General features: G+C 38.4%; 1 protein-coding gene across 1 annotated transcript in view; it reads right to left on the reverse strand.

The window, feature by feature from the left end:
• ctnna2 (catenin (cadherin-associated protein), alpha 2) overlaps positions 1-24,339 on the reverse strand; it is a 335,649-nt gene that overhangs the window by 30,937 nt on the left and 280,373 nt on the right. The window contains exons 10-12 of the mRNA XM_074686588.1: positions 7,710-7,802; positions 6,137-6,293; positions 5,328-5,528 (exon numbers count right to left, since the gene is read on the reverse strand). Of these exons, the coding sequence (XP_074542689.1) occupies positions 5,328-5,528; positions 6,137-6,293; positions 7,710-7,802 (451 nt within the window). The remainder of the gene's footprint in view (positions 1-5,327; positions 5,529-6,136; positions 6,294-7,709; positions 7,803-24,339) is intronic.

Below are 24,339 nucleotides of genomic sequence, written 5' to 3' on the forward strand. Positions count from 1 at the left end.
GTGTAATGGAAACGCAGCTACAGTCAAAATTATTTAAGAAGACAGAAATAAAATAAAAACTAAGTTAGATATAGTATGGGAATGAAATGTTTAAGAATTTTCAATTGAGAAAGGAAGAAAGACAAAACAAACAAAAATACTGACATTTGACAACAGAAACATTGGACCATGTACTGAAGTCACCCATGCAGCCCTCCTTGTCTCACTTTACCATAGATGGAAATGTTAAGATAAATGTGAGTGAACTGCTGCTGTAGTTTCAGCAGTTTAAGTGTGTAGAATCAAGGGCAGTCATTTTTTTTTTTTTTTTACAGAAATTAAATCTCTGTAAAGACTTAAATGAATATTTTCTCCAAGTGAGTGTGTCGTTATTATGATTCACAGGCCACCTGTGCTACACTGATCTTTAACTCTTTAAGAATTTTGAATTATTATGTCTTATGAACAAATCAAGACCTTCATATCAAATTATGAAATATTTCTTTGATCAAAGACTTTGAGAACATCAATGAAAGGCCCCTGCTTACCTGAGACCCCAACTAGTCAGAGTGTCCATGCCATTTAAGAAAGTGTCACTTATCACGTTGAACAATGTGTCAAAGCTGCAGTCAAGTTAGAACTATTTTACAAAAAAAATTAGATTGAGTTAAGCAAAGCATGTTTTGAGCTTTAAACTTTGATACAGCTCAGAAAAGTTTTAGTATGGCTAGTGACAGCAGCTACAACACCACTATGCAGCCTCTGTTGTTGTGTTAACAATTGATGTGATACAAACATTTGTTGTTTGGGGGAACTTGGGAGACTCACACAGTCTTTCTTCTTGGGTGGACCAGAAACAGATACACAAGTCATATGCCAAACACTAAAATGTCATGCAATATTAAGTAGCAGAGACTGAAGTTCATCCACATTGGTTATTTTCTTGTGCTTTTGTTCCACCTGTGTTCTTTCCCTGTCGACCTGCAAAATCTGGCATTCACACAAATATAAGTGAGCTCTTGTGCTTTTACAAGGATTTGAAAAAGCTGTTCCATGTTAACTCCAAAAATTACCCTGCCTTTTTTTAATGAAATATGACACATCAAAAAAAAAAAAAAAATCCACCAAGATCCGGCAGCTGCAACAATCTTTTAGTGAAGGTAACACAGGGTTGAAACCGGAGGAGACGTTGGTTTTTGAACTTTAAACATAAGGCATTGTATTTATCCTTCAAAACTGCAAATACAGTTTACTTTTTACATTTTCATGGACAGAAAAATTAGTCATGGTCTACAAAGTTTGGATTCACTCTTTTCTGCATTTCTGCCATTGTTATGTTCAAAATATACTTTATCAGTTAAATGCCTTATAAGCAAAAATAAGCCAAATTCCTAAAACAACATATGTTGATGCAGCATGCAGTTTAACAGATTCCAGGAAGCTGTAAATGCACTGTTTGCTAGCTAAATATGTGGCTCAGATAATCCATATAGCTGCTGGCAATCTTTTCACCTTTGCCATTTATCCCTATAATGTAGAGGGAGTTCTCATTTAAAAAACCTCATTCTGTAAAAATATCACATATGTAGGGATAAGTTCTGAATCCTGAAAGGTTTGCAGTTTAATAAATGTCTCATAAAATACTATCCGGTAAAAAGACTATCTATTCTAGTCAGGTAAATACTGCTTTCAGCTACTGCCTCAGAACAGAATTGGATTAGATATAAAGTATCTGTTTGGTAAATTTTGTACATATTTTTTTTTTTCCTTAGAAAGAAATTAGAAGTACTATTCTAATTTTAGCATTGTGATGAAATATGAAGAAAAAACATGGTGAAGAAAATTCAGCAGGCAATCAGTATGAAGAGGTAACACCAACAGATCCAGATTGGTTGCTCACAGTAATGCTGACATGATGCTTCTGGGCTCCTGCTGACTGGAAGAACAAACTCCATGGAGAATTAATAGAACAGCAGCCAATAATAAAACCTTAGTGTGTGACAGGGTTACAGTCATATAAAACTGACCTTTATTGTACACAAGAACCTGCTGCTGTTCTTTATTAATCACTAATACTTCACTTTATTAACCACCAATCAGCAAAACTGGATTATACAGTGATGGCCGATGTGCATGATAATCCATATAACCCATACTGCCCTTTGGCTGAAATCAGGTATGTGAACACATGAATTACTTCATGTTTTAAACCTTAAATCTAGCACAGAGGGGGCTCGTTATGACCCACCATCATAACAGCAGATCAGGAACAAAACAACAGACATAGTGAGGGTAGAGTGAAAAGAGGCCTTGTGATCTGGTTTAATCATAAGTGGTTAAGAAATTTATAAATTTAGTCGTTCCTTCATGTCATACCCTGTTAGATCATTTTTCAAAATGTTTAAAGTTATGTTTGTCTTCTTTTGAGAAGCTATTTCATAAAGCAAAAGAAAATGAAGGACACTAGATTCAAAGCTCTTTGCTCGTCTTCAGACTTACTAACGCAATATGAGCAACATAATACCTGAAACTAGACTGCATTAATAAGAAAGGAACACAGATTGCCCAACGCCCAGACCATCTGTGTTTTACAAGGCTGGCTTCTGTGTGAAAACTGGCATACAAATGGAGTTGTAAAACCACCAGCACCAGAAAAAAATGAATAAAATAATTGATGAATATTCTGTGCTGGTTTGTTATTCACAGTGTCTGCACAGCCTTGTACTCTGACATTGACTTAAGTTTGCACCTTCTCCCTCCCACAGGTTTTAAAAATGACTACTAAATGCCACCAATTAAGGTGCAAGTTTTACAACCTTAAACTATGCTACAAGCTCACTTCAGCACTGTGAGACAAAGTTTGGCTTTTGCAGGTGGTGACTGATTTACAGGTGTTTCCCCTCAAGGTTTACAGTATTGGCATGCAGCTTCTGAAGTCCTTCAACTTAAATCTACATTCTCAACTTAACTTGGCTTCATATAGACATTTTCTGGTCCCTGCAGACACTTCTTACACGATAGGACTGATACCTGTATGCTGCAGAAAACCACTGACACCACTTGTGGAGTTTGGGGCTCATCATAATTGTTCAAGTATCAACCTCTCTTTGGTTAGTATGAATTTAATCTCACAGTGTCGGCCAAGGCAGCTAGGTGAAAGGCTAAGCAAGGTTTCCATGGAAATCAAAGTGCTTTTTTTCTATCTGCTCAATTCCATATGTTCTTTGTGTGACTTCTTCAAGCTCTACAAGAAGTATTTCAGAGTCAAGTTCATTGTCAGTAAACACATTGTATGCACTGTAGTTATATCTTTTTTTTTTGCTGATGGCATCACAGTTAATGGTAAGAAAGCTCTGTTTCTCTACTTTAGTTTTATTAAGATATTCTTAGCCAGAAAAACCTGACTGAGATGAAAAATCTCTTTTACAAGAGCGTTCTGGCAGCAGGTAACAAAGTCACAGAAATACAGCACATAATTAAAAAACAGAACAAAACAAAACATGTTAACATATCCTGGCTCCCATAACACAAAATAATCAGTCAAAGCATCTACAAGATCATACATGAAATGTGAGCTAACTCAAGTTGTCCATAGTTGAAAGTGTATGCGTATACACAAGTTGAAGGTCTTCTTGGACTGATGCCTTTTTTTCTGTGCAAAGCGTCAAATAACCAAAACCCACTGTGCCTTGTGTTCCTGTGAGGTTTTCAAGCTTTCTGTTCCTCATGTCTGCTATGGGCTCAAGAAAAGAGTGTTTAGTTCTGCTGTATCTACTGCATTGAACTTTCTCCAGTATGACCTGAAAGTGGTGGATCTTATTTCGCTCAAAGCTTTTGGCTCAACTTTCAGAGAGGACAGTGTGAGAGTTTCTGGTTTGTAATCCGGAAGCAAGATTCTGCACTTTTTGTATGGCTTTTTATGATGTGTGCTGTTGCCCTATTGGCCAAGTCAACCTTGTAAAAGAGATCCTGATCTTAGTGGGTTATTTACCTGGTTAAGTACAGGTATTTACCTGGTAAAATAAAGGTTAAATGACAGATCTTCCTTCAGCAACTTCAGTCTGTAGTAAAAATAAAAATAAATAAAAATGAAAGAATATGAATATAAATAAATAAAAATATGAATAAATAAATAGATAAATAAAACTGAAAGAGAAAAGCTCACTGAACCCCCCCCCCCAAAAAAAAAATAAAATAAAATAAAATAAAATAAAATATAATAATAATAAAAAAAAATAAAAAAAAAATTCTCCTTTTTCAAGCAGACTATTGGGACAGAAAGCCAGAAGATTTTTTTGTTACTGGGTCAGGGAGCAAAGACTGCAGCCCCCAGCATTTTTCAAATGAACTAAATTACACAATCGAGAGGGAAGCAAATTTAGAATTACCTAGTAATTAAGGACATGCTAGTGAAGTAGTTTATGGTTAGACAGTGCAACTCAAGCATACAGTGATCCAGTTTATGAAGGATTTTTTTTGTTGTTGTTTTTGTTTTTTTGTTTTCCAACTAGAAAAGGATACTCAGCAAATCCCTGTTAAATCATTTTAGTTGTATTCAATGTATTGACTTAATTTACCTCCTGATATACAATCAAGGGACGTGGACATTATAGCTTCCTATAAATAGAATAGGAAGAATGTTGTGTGCTACATGTTAAAAGGTAACGAAGGAACAAGCAGTTAGCCCACTTAGCACTCTGGGGCCCACATATATGAGACTGCAACCTCAAAGCTATCAATGGCCAGTGACAGATCTTAGTGTTTATCAGGAAATAAATAAATAAATAAATAAATAAACAGCATTTCACAATACACTTGGGCACACAAAGCACACCACACTAACACTGCTCATGCCTAATATGCTGTGAGCTGAATTTAAATGGGACTGAAACACAGTGAATTTGAGTCTGGTCTGCTACAAGGATGGAGTCAGGTCTCCTGCAATGAGCCACGACAGAGAAAAAAAAACAACAGATGAGATATAGATCAGAGGCAAGGGTGGCAGAGGAGTGAACAGGTGGCGTCCAGGGTTTGTGTTTGAGCCAGAACACTGATCCACACTGTGGGAAGCTGGGCAGCCAGGCAATTAAGGTGTGTCTGTAGGTCACTGACTAGACTCGAAAGCTAACGGTAGAGCTAGTGTGTGTGTGTGGGTGTGTGTGTGTGTGTGTGTGTGTGTGTGTGTGTGTGTCTGTGTGTGTGTGTGTGTGTGTGTGTGTGTGCGTGTGTGTGTGTGGAGGAGGTGTTCAGCACTCCTCATGAAGGAAGCTCAAGTCATCTCAGGGCTTGTTGGAAAATGTTTGATATTAGCACAGAAAGAGGCTGAAGTTTACTTTCAGTTAACTTACCGGTCTCAGACAGCAGCTTGATGGACTCCAGCACGCGCTCAGTGTAGACACCAGGTTCATAGTTTTCCATCTCAGCATTAATGATATGAACCACACGGGCGGCTCGACCACGGATAGCTCCAGCAGTTCGGTCGAGAGTGTCCACATCTCCCTCTTGCAGGGCAATTACACATTTGTTGACATCCTCAAGGATGTGGTTTTCTTTTGGAGAAGGAGAAAAAAAACATGGTGAATGTAACTGAAGGGATCCAAGGCTGTCTCTTGATATTTCTGGGTTGGTCAAAAAAAAGAATTGATTGTCCTTCTACGTTGTGGCCTTCTTTTTTAATACTGTTGGTTAATGATTCACTCGGTACAAACAACAAAAAATAATCCCACGATTGAAAAGCACATCAATGAATTTCAAAAATTCAAAATGGGCAGTGGACAATGTTATTTTATATGTTTAAAAAGTTATTACTCAAGATGTGGCTGACCCAAATATGTGAATTATAATGTAAACAAGCAGAAGGTAAAACCACATTTAAAGTAAGAGAAATAATTGTTCCTAATCTGTTTGTCTTTCTCTGTGACTGCATTTTCTTTAAACTCCCCCTACTGCTTCTATTCTAGACCAGTTCAGTAGCTTAGCTTCACTTTTCAAAATAATGATTCTTTTTTTTTCAAATCTAGCCACCACATTTAGAACTATTTTCAGCTTGCCTCAAGTCACCATGCACAACTGCTGTAGCAGCAGCAGAACGAGAATTTATATAAGACATTCCTCAGTTCTCCTCAGAGTAGAGAGCGTGTGCTGTGTCGCCTCATACCTGAGACTGACAGGAAGTCATCCACAGAGGTGATGTCATCCACAGCCTCAGTCAGGATGCGCACCTGCTTCTCCCACTGATCCTTGAAAACATCCATGTTGTCCTGGGCTACTTTGCTTTGCGGGCGGGCAGCCAGAGTGAGAGCAGCATTGATCACCTGGCGTTGAAAAATAGCCAGCATTATTCCACAAGGTAACCAAATTACAACACACTCTTTAGTATGTCAACAGACAAGCTGTTTTTTTCTTTATGCATCCAGAAGTTGACATTAAAAGTTCAAACTGATGAAGCAGAAAAAAACTGTAAAAGTGTGGTTCAACTATTTGCTTTTCAGTAGATTTTACAATACATTTAGGCACAGTTTACAGAAGTTTTGATGTTGCAAGGTTGTTTTTTTTTTCACCCATTCTGAAATCACATCACCAGCACTGTGAATAATGACACAACCACAACAATGTTAAAATCAATATATCATGTTTGAAAGGTTGAAGTTTGAAGGTTGAAAAAGTAAAATGCACTTTTTTTCTTCTTTTTCACACTTAAAGAGAACAAGGTTATCGCTTCCAAAAATAAGAATCTCAGCTTCAGAAGAAGTCTGCTCTATGTTAGATAGAACATTTGGCTTTGAGCCAAAGGCAATCAACACTTCAGAGGGTTTTATGATTTAATGCAGAAAATTTTAAAAAAATGATATTTTGTCCTTATTTCTTTTATTTTTTAGATTAGTCAACTCAGACTTCTTACATCAGTAGTATTAAACACAATACCAGGGTAGCATTAACCAGGAGTAGAAATATTAAGATATAGATTTAGTTAAGTCATTCTGATGCAGAGAGAGGGACACTGATAAGAAACATGGCAGTGGTTGTGTGTTTCTTTGCGTGCGTGTGTGTGTGTGTGTGTGTGTGTGTGTGTGTGTGTGTGTGTGTGTGTGTGTGTGTGTGTGTGTGTGTGTGTGTGTGTGTGTGTGTGTGTGTGTGTGTGTGTGTTTGCATGTGTGAAGATAAGGGACTCTGCCCTGAACAGATGGAAATATTTCTTTTTGTTCCTCCCCCTCTTTGTTCCCTTTTCCCTGTCACAAAGTTTCTCTATTATGTGTGTGTGTGTATTTGTGTGTGTTTTTCAATTTGTGTGTGCTCAGCGTTGCCAAAAAGTATAAAGTGGTGGTTTCTCCCCCAAGTTTTCTGTGTAAGTGGGTCTCAGCAGGTGTGCACAGTGAAGCCTGCATGTTAGATCCCAAGCCTTACACTCAGCCTCCATGCTCCATTTCTCTTGTTGGGTCCCATGTGAATGAGGCCTACAGTTAACCTTGGAAACAATGGATCAATTCCAACCTTCTGTGTTGTTCCTAAGAAACAGTGCTTCAGGGTCCTCCTACACATTGTTCAATGCCCTTCTTCTCGTTCTGCCAACAAGGATTCTTCCTTAGTCATTTCTAGTTTTTGTGTTTCCTTGACTCTTTTAAAGGATGCAGATTTGATGCACATTTATGAGTGTTTGTAATTACCAAGTGTGCAACTAGTGCTTATGTGGAGAGCTTTTTGTGAGATGAAAGTGTTTTTAACATCCTCACCTGTGGACATAAGCTGTCAATTTGGGTTGCAGCCATTCGAACCAACTTCACACCCTCTTCATTGTTGGAGATGGAGCAAGCCAGGTTGGCCACCTTAATAAAACAAGAAAAAGAGAACATTGTCATCAGAACAGGTAGCTTATTGTTTGTTTTCCAATACAAACATCAACAAACTTCATATTAAATAGTCTCAGAAACTCTGTACTGAAATCTAGGATGGGATTTTAAATCCCAAATACCTATGGTTCAATTAATACTCACTAAACTAGACTTTTTTTGACAGGAGGAAAACAGCTCTTTGGTGAATTAAAGTATCCTTTAATACCAAATGGACATCAGAGTGTTGTTTGTATACTGATAAAAAGTAAAACAGGTATTTCATCGAAATAAAAAATAAACTTATTACTGCTTTATATCCACATGCTCCACTGAAGATGTTTGTTTTTGCTTGTGATGTGAAAAAGGTAATTCAAATCATGTTTGCTAGAAGTAACAGTCAGGAGAAAAATGTAACAGGCTGGATTCTGATTTGTTTCTTGATTATTCCCATGTACTATACTGAAATAAATAAACAGAATCAGTACAGATAACACGTGCCAATTTTCTTTCTACAAGGAACAGCAGGCAGAAATAAATGTGGGGATGAGCCATGGATGACATGGACATTGTGTCAGTAAAGCGGAAGTTTTTCCTGCAGACCCCTGATGCCACGTTTTGAAACAAATGTGGGGAAATTACCTGAGAGTCAGTGCATGTCAAGAATGTGTGTGATTTATAGACTGACAAAGCCCAGGTTGGAATAAAGCGCTTGGTTGGTATGAGGTAATTGGATTCACTCAGATCACAAACGGCCAGGTTCACACACCTAAAGCTTCACTCATTAGGATGACATTCCCATCAGGCCCGTGATGCATGACTAGCATGCCTAGAACATAAAAACTTTTGGTAGTTTGTAGCATAATTAAGCTGCTTGGTGGCTTCTATGTATGACAAGACCCTTACTTTGATTTATGTTGGCGTTACTGGCATGCCATTTTATCTTGATAACATATTCAGCCTGGCTCTCAAAATATGTAATATATTTTTTTAAAGCTATTTCTAAAAACTTAATTGTTTTTGATTGATGGCTTTTCAGTATGGATTGCCTGGCTGACATAGATTGTTAAGAGAAATGAATCAAAGAGTTAAAGAATATTAAAGGTGTCGTAAAAGGTTTTAAACCAGCATGTCCCCAATAATTACTTTCTGATAAAAACCCACGCAGTCTGCTGTATCCCTGCGTGTTGTCATCATATTTCTCCTCAGTACCACTGCTCTTCACAGTTAATTTCCATAACTTTAAACTCTGTATAATCCAATATCATCCTTAAGTAAATAAGATTTCAGCATGAGCCCTTGCTTTGAAAATAAGCTAAACAGACACATGCCTGTTGGCACCAAAGGGTGCCAGTCTGCATTAGCAGTCGTAGTGCTCACATGTCACTGTTTGAGTTAAATTGAGGTAAATCAAATTTGTGTTAGAGGACTCTTGCTTAGAGCTCTGTCTCTTTACTCATGACAGCAATGAGCACATTGATGGATTGCAGTCCTTTATGTGAAGCAGTGTGTGCATGTGGATTCAAAACATGTGTGTGAGTGTGTGTGCGCATGTGTGTGTGTGTGTGTGACAAAATAGAGGATAATACAATGTGATTGAAGCTTTGTGTTTTACCTAAATATGAATGGGGTTTAAGGCTCAGAAAAAAATACATACACAATGCAACGCAATAAATCAAGTGGCCAGCATTCATTTCCTGTCTTATATAACCGTAAACTACAAAGAGCATTCCCTAAACCATTATTAACCTTCGTTACATGTGGTATGTCATTAATATCCTTCTTGTTTTTTCTAAATAAATTTAAAGTTAAAGCTGTGAGGACTCTACAAATCACTCACCATTAAGAAAAGGAAACAGATTCCACCCACTTTATTTTTCCTATTTTCTTCTTTTGTGGTGAACAAGCATTATTGGACATCTTGCTTTGGTTTTTACAATGGTTTCTGAGAGAGCATTTGCCACTACTGGTTCACAAGATCTATTCCAAAAAAGTTTCTGGTATTATATTTCTGATCTGTACAACTTGGTTTGTGGGCAAAAACCTTGCCTGAACTTTCCCCAAATAAAAGGAGACATGACGTGTCATTTCCTGTGTCTCCATGAAGAAGAAGGCTTACAAGAAGTGGGACAAAGGTGCAGCACTTTCTTGTTATTTTATCTCTTTCTCCAATTACGGTACAACTGAACTATGTGACCGTTAGAAAGAGTCTCCTGTCTCAGTCTTTATTCTCTCACAAAGTTACTTTTCTCTAGTTTTGCTCGGGCCCAGCGGCTTTCTGACTGCTTCAGTGGGCCCATGTGAGGCACCAGGGCAGAGGGCGTTCTGGAGGTTGGAAGCATGCCCAGCAAGCCCACTCCCTCTTACCCAACACAGAGAGTTGGGCCAAAGCCAACACAGCAACACTCCAGCCAAAACTACTAATTGCAATTATCTAAGGAAGTGTCTCTCCTTTGAGCTTTCATTCTGTTTTTCTTTTTTTTTCCAGAGAGAAGAGAAAAAGAAAAAAAAAAAACAAGACAGACGGTTTGAGACTACACCACACAGACCTAATGCTGATATGGTTGAGGATGTTAAAACAGAATACTCAAAGGCTTGTGTTTTTCTGTGTGCATGCCCCTGTGTGTTGGAGAGAGACAGAGAGTGAGACTGCAATAGAAAGAGATCTCTGCTGAATGCCCATTCTTCATTTTAGCCTGGAACAAAGAACTATCGATTTTGTCCTTTTGCTCTGCCTGGTATAATCACTTCAATTCTAATTTGATGAAGGTTTCCAATGCCGTCAGAGAGATGGGTATTCTCATGTATGCGATCTAAATCACCTAAATGGAGCCGAGCAACCGAAAATAGATCTGATGGTGTAATTTTTTTCACTGTTGTTTTAATGTGTAGGGTTGAGGACCTTGTATCACCAAAGGAAGCACATACGACGCTAATACGTTCAATAACATCTCTTAGTCCGACTTTATTGCTGTTCAGTAACGTCTATGTTTATTAAACACAATCAGTTTATCTTGATATCATCTCAAAAAAATCCCCAACAAAAGTAATCATTTAGAGCCCTTAACTTTGACCAATTATCCGCGTTTTATGAATTTTTTATTGTTTTGGCCTGAGTGAACACTTGACAGGCTGTGCCAAAGAGCACAAAAGCTGTGCCAGAGGAATACTCTCAAAACTCACACACTTTGGACAGCATTTCCCAGAAGCTATACACCAAACAAATCCCCCTTCGAGTTATGATCTAAAAAACAAGTCATAGAGACAGAGTCAGCCAGAGTCTCGCGTAAGAGCTCCGTCCAAGAAAAGAGGCATGTGCAGAAGAATGGCTGTCGAAGAAGCAATCAGAAGGGATGACATTTTACGTTATGTGATTTAAGATGGAAGCACTTTGTTCTATTAAAAGTCTGTCATCTGGATGTTTACTCGTGCAGAAATGGTATTGTCAGGGGCCAGGGGGTCGTGTTTTATCTCTTCCTAATACACAAAAACTATCAGAATTGCTCATTGCTCTTGTTCAGCCTCTCCACAGCTTTTGCACACTTGTGAGTGCTGACATGTACTCACCGACATGCACATGGTAAATAAAGCTGTCTGTCAACACAGACGTAGCAGAACATGGGACAGGGGAATACAGTATGCAGACTGTGAAACAATTACAAGCCTGCCCTTGCTGGAGTACCTCTGTTTGTTTTAGTCATGAGATGTCAGCTCACAGCTGTGACGCCTCGACATACATTGTGTGTAGCAGGGGGTGACAGAAACAGGTTAAGGTGCATGACACAAGAGGAACACAAGACATCAAGGTTGTGTGATGTTTAAGTCTATAGGGGATGTTATTATTAGTGATGTGTGTGCTGTCTGAGAGAGTTTGCCCATAGGGCTTACAGTGACATCAAAAGGCACGTTAGACTTGCATCATTTTTAACAAGAAAGCATGATTTAACAAAAAAAACAAAGGTGATAGATTTCGGAGCCTGTTCATCATGATACTGGTTGTAATGTCTGAACATCCTGCTCAGATGAAGACATCTTTGATGATGAAATGAACGTTTCAGAACAGTGAATTTGACGACTTTAGCTACAAAGTCTGATTCTCATTTGAAAGACATTAGACTGCATTGTTCTTGTGACAGAAAACGTGTTTTATAGAAAACTGGGCTGTCTAGGATTTCTTACTTGCTTATTAAAGAGTACTGTTTGGTGTAACACACAATCAAAAAAGTCATGTGTATTGCGTGCTGTTGGTACAACAAGACCTGGAATTAAGCAATGGGCTTGTGAGTCATTTTGATTACAGACTGCTGCTTAATTGCTCCCTCTGCTACCTTTTTTTTCCAACCCCCCCGCACCCACCCTTGCCTGAGGGACAAAGTGGACCCAAATTGCGAGTGACTCTAATGCACTCAGGAGTTCTCCCTACACTCTACACTAACTCGGAATGGAAATGAGTTTAAGTCACTGTTTACTAAGTGACAGGTCCACTAATATGTTGCTGACTGGGATACAATCCTCCACTCCTCCACACACTGTCTCCCCCGAAGACTCCTGCTACATCAGCTCTGTGCATACAGATAAAGCACCTACCACACATGCTAGCACACCAGCACTCATTATTTTCACTGCCCAAAATCTTGAAATTAAAGGAAGGTGTTTCTAACAGTCCTCCCCCACAAGACTGACACCTCTTAATAATAATAATAATAATAATAATAATAATAATAATAATAATAATAATAATAATAATAATAATAATAATAAATTAATAAATAAATAAATAAATAAATAAATAAATAAAAAGTATCACAGCATTGCTCGTTTAACTTTAAACTAAAGAGGTTACAATTTGTCAGGGTCCCGGAGAACACTGCATTACACTGATATTGGAATTTAAAACCTTTTTCACAAACATCTTCCCCTGTTCATAAACACCTATTAATAAACAATGATGTGTCAAAGTGACAATTTTTCTTGTCATGAAAGTTGACACATAAATTTAAACTAGACAATTGCCCCAGAAGCAATGACACTGTCAGAAAAAAAACAAACAAACAAACAAAAAAACTGCACAAATCATACAGGTAATTCTACAGTCCAGGCAAGTATTGGCAGGCGACACCAAGCTTTAACAACATTTAGGGAGCACTATGATTAAAATGATTATGTTTTATAGACAAGTAACATTAGGGATATTGTTTAGTCACATGATGAACTTGCACATCCCTTGTAATTAGTATGACAAAACAAACAAAAATAAATAAATAAAATAAAATGAAATAAAATAATAATGATAATAAAAGCATAAGGAGTTACATGTTTACTTTTTTTATAGTAGTCATCATTGAATATTTGGGAATGAATTAATTAATACATAAGAAAGATAAAGAAAAAACAGAAATGAATGGAGAATTGAATGAGAAATTAGAAAAGAAAAAAAAGTGTAAACATAAAAAAGTGCTGTGTTTACAACTGTATGGACACTTGCACACAATTAAAAGAAAGGTGTTTTTCACTGCAATGGTTAACTTGAAAAGCCTATTTTCATTTTATTCTTGGCCTTGGACAAAGAGTCTGTTAAGCTAGGTCCTGTTGCTTTTATACTTTAATATCTCTAAAGGAATGACACCGCAAGTTCAAGAATTTCATGAAATAGCTCTAGCTCATACCCCGGCTTTCACCTTTACACCAAGAGTTTGCTAACTGCTGTCAGAGATACAATGGTAGGCAGTAAGCATGCAGTTGAAATATTTTCAAAGTGAAATATTTGAGGAAAGCTGTTGAGCTTGGTCAAACAAAAACGTACAATTTATCCTTGTCACGTTGAAGGGAATAAAGCAGATGAACACAAAGCTAAAACATAAGAAGGTGCCACAAAGAAGCCCAAAGGCACTAGATTACAATAAGGATGTGTATTCAATTCTGTTTATAAAATTATCAATGTGAGTGAAGCCTGAGTTTTCAATCTGTGCTGTGTCGACATAAGCAACCAAGATGTGTGAAGAAATCAGGTTAAGGTTTATACAGAGGTCCCTTGGTAGCAACACTGAAGTTCACTGACCCGATTCCACACCATCGGTGAACCCATACAACAAAGCTGCTTCCACATCAGCCTCGGTAAATGTACACATCTCCTATGATGAAACATCTACATTAAGAACACGCAAAGGTGCATGTGACTGAGGTGTGGATGATCACAGAGAGTTCAGAGGAAGTCAGGGGGAAAATGAGACTCTATAACATCCCGTATAGGTCCATATGCACCTTCACTTTCTTTCACTGAAAAATGACTCCTACATTAATCCTCTCAGATTTTGTTTAATGTGGATCCTCAGGGGTTAGCATGATTAATCCTGCACTTTGACAGCACTATATTCAAAAGAGTCCTGCTGCATTTAGCCTCTGCCCTCTCTAACATACACCAACTTAGATGGTGCATTTGTATTTTGGTCCTTTCATTTCAGGATCAATACCGTCTGCAGCCTCAGAAGTACATGGATTAAAGAAGTCCACAGTCCATAATTTTACAAGAAAAACAAACACTGAGGAAATCCCTTAAATTCTATCTCAGGGGTTATTTTGCCAATGCCTTAAAAACTATAACTTCCTCTGAAAGGAAAAACTTCACTAAAAGCCTGTGCTACATTAAATGTTGCCTGGAAACACAGACAGAATGAAGACCAGAGCTGAGATCTGGATTCAGGCAAAACAAGAAAACTTGTTCAGAGGCTGCATGCTCTCAACGTAAGTAATATGGCATTCCTTTCTTTCACAATACTGACTTTGGTGATGCCATTCTTAGACCCCAGCAACACCATAAACATCTTATCCAACTACACATTAGGAACTCTACTTGACTTTAATACTGACATGTCTCCTGTCTTGTTTATGTATTTTATGATTAAACTTTTTCAAAAGGCTTAAAAGCAAACTGTTACATTATCTTTTGAACACTTTTTAAATATGTAAATATATTTCAATTTGTTTTGCCTTATTAGACCTTGCATCAGTTTAATCTATAGACAGAAAGAACACAATTTTGAATTATTTTTCTGTTTTTTTGAATGTGACTAGAGGAGTGTCATCAGTCATTCTACATATACGATTTAACTCTTCTTAGAGTGTAATTTAAAACATATAGGGTTTTTATCAGCTTATTAAAGCCTAAAGTCAAATGGGAGCATGGATTCTACATTTGGGTTTTAGCTTTTTCACTTTCATAAAGATCACAATACTGCTTCACTGGAGGTTTGCCTTTTATTTATTTTTTTTCTTTTGAGTCTATATGATTTCCAATCAAATCTGTGACTGCACCCTTCACAGAAAACAGGACAGCCTTCACAATCACATCATGGTCTCCTTGACAACCATGACTGAGCTTGCATGAAAGGCTGACAAGAGTGTGATTTACAATGGTCGTTTCTCTGGTGCCGCAGCTGAGGAGTGGGTATTCCTGCTAATATCACGGCTGGCTTTTCTCGATAAATATGATAATTTGCTGCAGGGCTGCCGGGGAGGTGAAACAATGCTGCGAGCAGGGACAGGGTCAGGGTCTCTACATGAGACAAAGGTGGATGACTGCACAGTTCAGACAGGAACAGACACATTCACCAACCCTTAGATGTATAACACATAGCAGTGTAAAGGAGAGTGTGCAGACACCTGATGTAATACAAAAGATGATGCTGGCAATCTGTTTGCAGCAGTCTGCACCTTGCTTGTCCACTCTTAGAGGAGATGTCAAGAACCAGTATATTTCTAACCAAGTCCTCTAATGTAGAGGCTTCAACATGTGATTTATTTGCATCCATATTTGTAAATGGAAATGCCATCCGTGAAGAGGATGCAGCCCTAGAGAATAATATCTACGGTATAAAATTTTATTGGGCTCAACAAGGGACACAGAGAGGTAATTGAAAGCAATATAAACAAATCATAAAGTTAGCTGACTTGGGACGACAATATATAAGTGTGTGTGTATGTTCCCACATGTTCTAGTCGTATATAAGTGTCATAAAGTGTCAATTTAGAGGCCAAGTTATTGGTTTATCTTGTTCCATTGCTGTGAATGTTGTGATAGAGAGAAAGAAGAGAACTAACGGCTGACTCACATCCCCTCAGGCAGAGGGCAACTGTTCATACTTCCTATTGGCCCTCAATGTCTTGCTGCTCTGCTGTGCTCCAGTCTCCAGGAGCAAAAGCCTGGTTAGACTGATTTCTCTTCACTTTGCTACAAGCACTCGATTGCACAGGGGGTGTTGGTGCTGCCTGTGCAGTCAAAAAGCAGTGTCACCCAGGTAGGTTGTACAGTAGTTTGTTCATCTAAAAAACATCTTTTACCTTTTGCTCAAGCTGGTACTGTACTGCCACGGGGGCCAGGCTGTCTCACTCACAGTTCCCTGCCATCCCTTTCCCTCCCTTGGAAAAAAAAGGAAAACAAAACCCAAAAAGGCAGCAAAGACTGTTTCAACTGAAGTATTGATTTCTCTTTGCTTTCTCTCTCCCTTCCTCCTTTTCCAAGAGTGCTAGCCAAGCAGTCGGCTTGGCACCAAAACATAATTATGAAAATGGACCTCTGGGTTGTTTCTTTTAATCTATCCGTACATTCCCAAGTCCCTCTGCAAGAGAAGCTATTTAAAAACTGTTTCATGGGAATTGAAATGTTAAGCCAGCGCACTGTAAAGAATGCTTTACTTATCAGTCCCTGTCCTAATCAGGTGTGGAACAGATGCATCTCTACTTTCAGCCAAAATGATCAGGAAATGCCAATACAATCAGGGCTCACATTGTTTATTATTAGCAGACCTGCAGGCGTCTAACAACTGAGGCAGAGTGAGATTTGAGTGCTCGATACTTTCTGTCAAATGCTGGCATCAATTTACACCGTGTGGCAGCCGTGACTAAGTGCCTGGACTCAGACAGCAATTGCTGCTGCTCCCTCTCTCTTTCTCTCTCTCTCAACTTACAGTTCAATGGCCAGTGAAACCAAAATGACACAGTCAAAATCAGACCCATTTTCGAGACATTAAACTCCGCAGCGTGACGTGAGAGGCTGTACCTGCAGTGACAGAAACACTGCCCTGCTCAAGGTGAAGGTGTTTGGTTTAAGCTGTAAGTGGGAAAAGGAAAAGAAATCATATATTTGGGTAAACTCTGGTTGTCCTTTGGTTTGTAAGGAAAAATTATTACTATGAATAACATGTTTGTGAGGCTGAAATTTCACTGCGAATAGATAATTCATATGATTACATTTCAAAGTTTAACTAAATATGCATATGGATATGTCTGTGATGTAATCTGTTGCGCCTTGGATGTTAAAGGATCTATAACCCGGCAAATGAATCTCAAACAAAATGTGAACACAGCAAGACCTTGACATTTCTCCACATCACATCCGTCTGCCTCCTTACACCTGTCTAGGGCACAAGACAAGCATGATTAGTCCTGTAGGATAATAGATGCATGCTGTGGGAAAGGTCAGTGCTTGTCGGCCCTTAATGCCTCCACCTTTAAATTGGGGGGTGGGTTAAAGGTGATGAAATTAAAATCAAAAGAGAAAAGCCAGTAAAGGACCTGATGACATTAGTGATTTATCGTGATAACAATCAATAGGTAATCATTTCATGTCACACACATGTGAAGGGGGGTGAAGGGGGAAGTAATTATAATGGCTCAGAGGCTGGAAACATGGTACTCTACATTCCCCCATCTGCTTATAAAATGAAGATGTCAACAAAATGCTCATCTGTGAACAATGAAACCAGAAACTCACACATTAACAGTCAAAGAGCTGATGTTATTGATTTTATAAACATCAAATCATTTTCTCCTTTTTTTTACTCTCACAGAAAGCTAAATTTATGCATTACGTCCACAAAACAAGTCCTCCTGCCTGCACCAAATGGGCTTTTGATTCAATCAACTATCTGCTGTATTTGTATCTAAGGAAGCCTTAATGTGCCAATGGAAATGTCACGTTGATTCTCGTGCTTTTATTTTAATGCTTGTGCGATTTTCTCTCAGGTGAGAACTGGGAAGTGTGAAGACGTGAAAGGCCATGATGACACTGGCTGTGAGCGGAATTAACAACGCAATTAAAGCAGTCTTCATCTCACTGCCCATAAGGCCTGTGCCTTCTTGGAATATTATTCCTAGTAGGGTGTTAATAAATAACACCTCATGAATAATGTAGTGTGCACCCAAGCCCTTGGTAATATTCAAGCAGTTAAATGTATAGTCCACGGATATATTCAATACACAGTCTGGTTAGTGTAGCTACTTTTCTGCATGGTGATAAGGATATGAGGTGATAAAAGACTGATGAAACAGAGCACATAAGAAAGATTGATAAAAGGACATCTGAATACTTCTTTTATGAACCAATCAGCTTTCACATAACTCCCTCTGATGTCACTTCATACAGCCTAATTCTGGTCACATTAGGATGAAAAAAAATCCCTGTAAACATTTCATTTTCCACTGTATTGCCTTTATGAAGACAAACGTTTGGAAATGAGAGTGTTAGTGGCACTGCACATCTATCTTCAGTTGATGTCGGTTTTACAAAAGGCAGTTAAAACGTGTTTGAAATCATAATAGCAATGTCTTGGCACACTTTTTGGCAGAGGACATTCACCGAAATAAAATATGAATCGCTGTGAGTTGAAGGACCCAGTGACCAGACAAAATCAAATTTGCAATCAGCACAGGCCTTTGATGCAATGGCTTTAGCTAATTACTTCATTAAGGAGCAGACATAACTTTTGCCCTGGGTTGCCAATTAAAGTGAACCCTGGAACCAATGTGTAATAGGTGCTTTTCTTACATAGCAATGATAAACTATAAATTGTGAGCCCAATTAATTTAGGATTGGTGTAATTAAGCTTTTAGAAGTGAAAAGTACTGAACCTATTGCTACTTGGGGAGAAGTGTATGGACATCCTTACAATAAATAATGCTCAAACTCCTCAGTCCTCCACCTTGAGGATGCTCTTTTACATAAAGATCTCATTAAACTGTGTCGCCATCATCAACCGTTTTGAGATAACGCTTGCCTCCTGACCAGCTGGGGTTCAGCCTGTAGCATTTAAGGTTATTTTTGCAGTATAACAGACGGCAGGTTTGTGGGAGTCACCATCAGGGCGTATGGCACAGCTGCCATCCCAGGGGTGTTGTTGCTGCACTGTGTAATTGGATATTTGTTTGAAAACAAGGCTGTCTGTTTTGGCCTCAGAGATGAACCTAGACTGACAATAAGTGAAGTTTATTTGTGCGGATCCTAATCAAATTTAAAGTCTCTGAGGGCTCTACACTGGCCTGTTGCGACCAAATACAAACAGGTGAGAGCAACAGCTTCTGTATCTGGCTATCACAGCTTTTGTAAAACTATCACAGTAATAACTGAGTCGACTGGATGGACCAATGAACGGATGCACCAATCTCGTCCTGACATTAGATGTTGGTCTGATACTGACACAGTAATCCTGCTGTAGAACAATCCAGAGGACCAATGTTGCTGAACAATCCAATGCAGTCTTCTGCTATCCTGCAACGATATGCAGCTATACATCATGTCTCATCAGTTTGCCATTTGGTTCTTGGATTAACTGTTTTTCTGTTTTTGATGAGCAACCCCCCGCAAGTTGTTGAGAATAAATGATTCCATAGGAACTATTATGTCTAAACTATACGAGTACAACTGTACAGTCAATAAAATGTGTGTTCACTACATTCAGTAAGTGATGCAAACTGTGGTGCTTATTCAGTTTATTTTTGTATTTACTGAAATCAGTTTTTCCCAAAAAGATTTTTTAGGGAATGAGCTGTTTCTTCTTGACAAAATAAATAATTTAAAAAAATCCCTAATTTATTTTGCCTCCTTATTTCCTTTGTCACTTTTGGAAAAACTTAAAGCATTAATGCCTAATGAGCCTTAATTGTGGTTAGTCTCAGTGCAACAGCTGACTTGTTTCAATTTCATCACAGTAGTTTGTTTTAGAGATTTCTGCCAGCCAGTCTTATCAACACAGCACTCATAAAGAACTCCTCAATGCCCCATTCACTATTCTGTTTCCCTGCAACTACAGTTATGTTGTCCTAAGGGACAACTAAAGTGGTTTGTGACAAACACTGTACCTGAGAATGTAAGACGAATGTTTCTCTGTTATTGGTCTGGCACTTTTTCAATGTTTTAGTTACTTTTATTAGGTATGAAGCAGCAAACACACTCACACATGCCAGATTGATCAATTCAGACATAAGAATAATATTTTTATCACTTGTAATTGCTCAGATATTTCAAATGTACCTTGGCCAGTGGGTGTCAGCCTTTGCAAAAGCCACAACACAAATGCAAAAGCCACAACACCATGGAAGTACAGCAACGATCAAAGTTAAGAGAACAGTTATCCCAACAGACACAGAAAACTTTTGAAAGTGAGTAAATTATTTTCAGTTTAAGTTCAACTATGATAACCATAGTTCTTATGCTAATGACATGACTGATTCATAAAGCTTTAGTACTTTGAAGAGTATCACGAGGTGACACCTCTACAAAGTTAATTTAGCTTAATTTTAGCCTAAAAAAGAAAACTATTAACTTACTTTCACAACTCTTCTGTGTCCATTAGGATTACTAACTGTTTTAACTTCTGCTGTGGCTGTAATTCTGTCGTGTAGTGGCGTTTGCAACCATTTTTTTTGTTTTGATTTTGCGTTTGTGTTGTTGCTTTTGGAAATCATCTGTAGTTAGGTATGGGTACCTTTTGCATTTGAAACAATGCAGTACCGATTCCCGGTACCTGGCTGGTTTCACTACTGAACATTACCAATTTTCGGTATTTTTGTGTGTTTATATGGTAAAAAATATCAATTTGTTTAATAATAAAATCTAAAATTGCTTTCAATTTAACATATTTATTCTTCAATATATAACCTTGCTATCCTGTGTTCATGTCCAGCATTGGAAAATCACCTACTCTCCCACTTTCTCACAGTCACAAGGATGGATTTAGGAACCTAAACATGGTAAATTTTGATTTTATGTAAATTGGTACCTGGTTCTTTTGACAGAACTCGGTCAGTACCTATAAAAATACCTAATTTGGTATCTATCCCAAACTGTAGTAGATGCAGTGATGTCATTAAGATGCATTTCTACTGAAAACAAGTATGATCCAATCTACTGTCGTGCTAAAAATCGTATACATTTAATACACAAAGGTTATGAGTCACAGCTGTGTGGCAATGGGCAAACATTTTTTAAACGCTCTAACATCTGTAAATACTATCAAACAATCAATCAATCAAACTTTATGAAGTGCTTTCATGTGAAAAAATGTAACACATGCCCTTCCATCCAACCAGTCTTACCCCTCACACCCGCTCAACCAGAATGCCCACAGTCAACAGTCACATATACACACACACACACTAATATACATAAGGCTGACTACATACTCTGGAGAACTAAGTACCACTATGGTCACTGAAACATGTGCTAAGTCTCTGCAGTCAAGCTTAAACCTCCACAAGACCCCCCGACAATGGTTGACCCTGAAGCCAAAGCCTCATCCCCTTCACACATTACTGCTGCATTGTTAACCGTGTTTTGAATGCAGCCTATTAAAAATTTAAAAGCAATACACTGACCTGGCATTGTATCCCTTTGGTGTGATCTAAGTGCCAACCAACCATGCAGATAATCATATCATTTCACTGGTTCAGTGAGTGGATTGGGACAACATATGCATCTGTTTGCCAAGCTGAGGGTGAGTACATGAATACAATATAAATGTGTTGTTGCAGACAGAGACCTTAGTGCAACGGACGGAAAACTGCAACTATGAACATATTTCAACTTAGATGTGTTACTTGTGCTAAATTGCTCATCAAAGCTGAGAGAAAATCTCCTGAAAACCTTTGCCGCCCATATAAGACAAGAGGTTTGAGGTAATTGGCTGGAAACAGTAAGGCGAAGAATTTCAGGATTATTTGCCATGGTAACAGTTGTCTCTCCTCTCTGGCTAAAAATGTTGTCAAACTTTTTTCTCTTCATGTTTTTCTCTCAATTGCTGCCCCTCTTGCCAGAATTAATTTACTGGAGCTAGAACTGAATTGTAAAGTTGAATGGGTGTGTTGATATGAATTCATATGCTGTGGGCAAAGATTTGAGAGCAGTTGGGTCGCACTTTAGTTCACAGCACAGTAATTACTGTGAACTTCCTGAAAGTTCTTGAAGAGTCAATGGGCATGCAAAAATACAAATAAATGAACAAAATAAAACAAAAAAACAAGAAAAAAAATGTATGTTTGCTTTAAGACTGTTATGTAGTCATTACATTTATTACTGTGATGACACTTAAACCCAACAAAGTCTTTAAATTTACCAGCACACATAACGTAAAAGCAACATAATTTCTAGGCTTTGCTCAGGTAATACATGTAAATCAAACTAGACTCTGAAATGATCTCAGTGCAATAGAATATTACAAACCAAGGTCAAGGTGTCAGTATTTCAGGTCAATTGACCCAGCAGGAAAAAGAAGCCTATTCTGAATATATATTTAAGCCCATGGTGACATTGTCAGATATCTGAGGGTGTCAAAAGACCCTTTTGAAAATACCCAGGTAATTATACAAGATCAGCAGGAGACATGTGTCCTGTGTCATGAGTCGAGGGGGAGGGCGGTGTTGCCAAATCATCCTTCATTTGAGCCCGAGCCACATCCTCCCCATCATTTTCTCCTCTCTCCACCCCACCAAAAGTAAAGCTCCCCTCTGGAAAGAGAACGGATGGCTCCTTCTGCTCCATTAATCTAATGACAATGCCCCGTGACTAAGACCAGCTTAGCAGGCATTGCTCATCCCCATTGGCTCCCCTTTCACTTAGCATGCCATCTATGCATGAATGCAACAGGGGCAATAACAGCACAGGAAGAGAAGAAAGAAAATAAAGGAGTCGCTTCAAACAATGGACAGATTATACATTGCACTGATGTCCAAGGTTACTAAAGGAAATCATATACAAGCGCAGATAAAGGGTTTGATGAAGTGTATTTGGGAACTGTCAAGTAGTGCTAAGAAAAGACTTCCAAGAACTCATGCGTTATGATAGATGAGGATGAGGGGGGTGAGTGACTGTGCTGCACTTTGTCATGGTAAAAGCAAAGGAAAATTTATAAATCCGAGGCAATGGTCAGCTTTTACTGCTTTCACAACTCACATTAGATCATACTCTTGTTTTTCATGAACGCTACAAAGAATCCACCAATTAAACAACACCAGCTGACATCACTGCTACTTTAACCACTCTGAACCCCCAAAGTGAACAAAAGAGAATTCACATAATCACTACTTTTCTGACAGATTCAATGCATTTATCTCCAATCTGGCTCAGCAAAATTGCAATAAAGGTCATTATTACATGGCTGTGTCGAAAATTTGTGTAATTTGGTCAATTACAGCATTCTGGGGTCTGCCATATCTGTGTGGCAGACAACTGCTATTAAACACAACTGCAACCACACACTTGGGGACTGACTCTAATCCTATCAACCCACAGAAAGTCACCCTGTTTATCAGAAGAGATGAAATACAGAAGAAAAACAGCAAGAGAGGTTCAAACAACAGACATCAGTTTACTCACAAATGCACATGGGGACTTTTAGATCTTTGGTGACTTTAAAATTGAGGGAGACCACATATGAGGGCAGATCTGATGTTTAATATTACAATCTTCCAAAAACCTCAATTAGTAAGACTGCTTGTTGTTTCTCTGTGGGATTTCCACAGAAATAAGATCTCACAAAAACTTGCAACTTCAGACATTAACCAACATGGAGGGCGATCAAAGTTGTCAGCTGGCAGTCCTGGAAACATAAGATAATAATTTTAAAAGCTGGTCTTATTTTTCAGTATTCTTCTTGGCTCAGTTGTGTTTGGGCTGTGGAAGCACACAACAGCTATTTAGGGACACTGCCCAGTCTGTTCCTGTCATTGGTTATTGCGTGTACTCCATTTGTGGCAGTCTGACTTTTGAACATAAATATTGAACACCACGTGTAGCGTGTCTCCCACTTAAGTAGACTGATTTTCATGATGGATAATTAAAGCAGACTGTTGAGTCTAACAGGGCTACTTCCTCTGAGACTGCAAAAACACATCCAATGCTACATATTTGTGCAAAACTTATAACTTTCAGAAAATAGCTGTGGGATTGGGAGAATGTGTAATGATTCCCAATCTAGCTTAATCTAGCCTAATTTAATCTGATGAGACAAGTTGTGTTCCTATTCCCAACCTGCTCCCAGTACCTTATATATATATTTTTTTATTTTACCTCTAAGAATGGACCATTTAAGACCCTTTAATTCAGGTGTAAGATGACTATGGGGTCCTTTTGTTTCAGTAGACACCCCACTCCATCCGACACCTCTGGGAATGTCATCGCTCCGTGGTGTATGTGTTACTTTCTGATGTCCACAGGAGCACAGACTCTGTATACGTTATCCCAGCATCTCATTGGAGAGATGTCTGC

Source organism: Halichoeres trimaculatus, unplaced genomic scaffold, assembly GCF_033239565.1.
Source record: "Halichoeres trimaculatus isolate MK-OKI-2021-1 unplaced genomic scaffold, fHalTri1.1 fHalTri1_scaffold_2, whole genome shotgun sequence".
NCBI classification, from domain to species: Eukaryota; Metazoa; Chordata; class Actinopteri; order Labriformes; family Labridae; genus Halichoeres; species Halichoeres trimaculatus.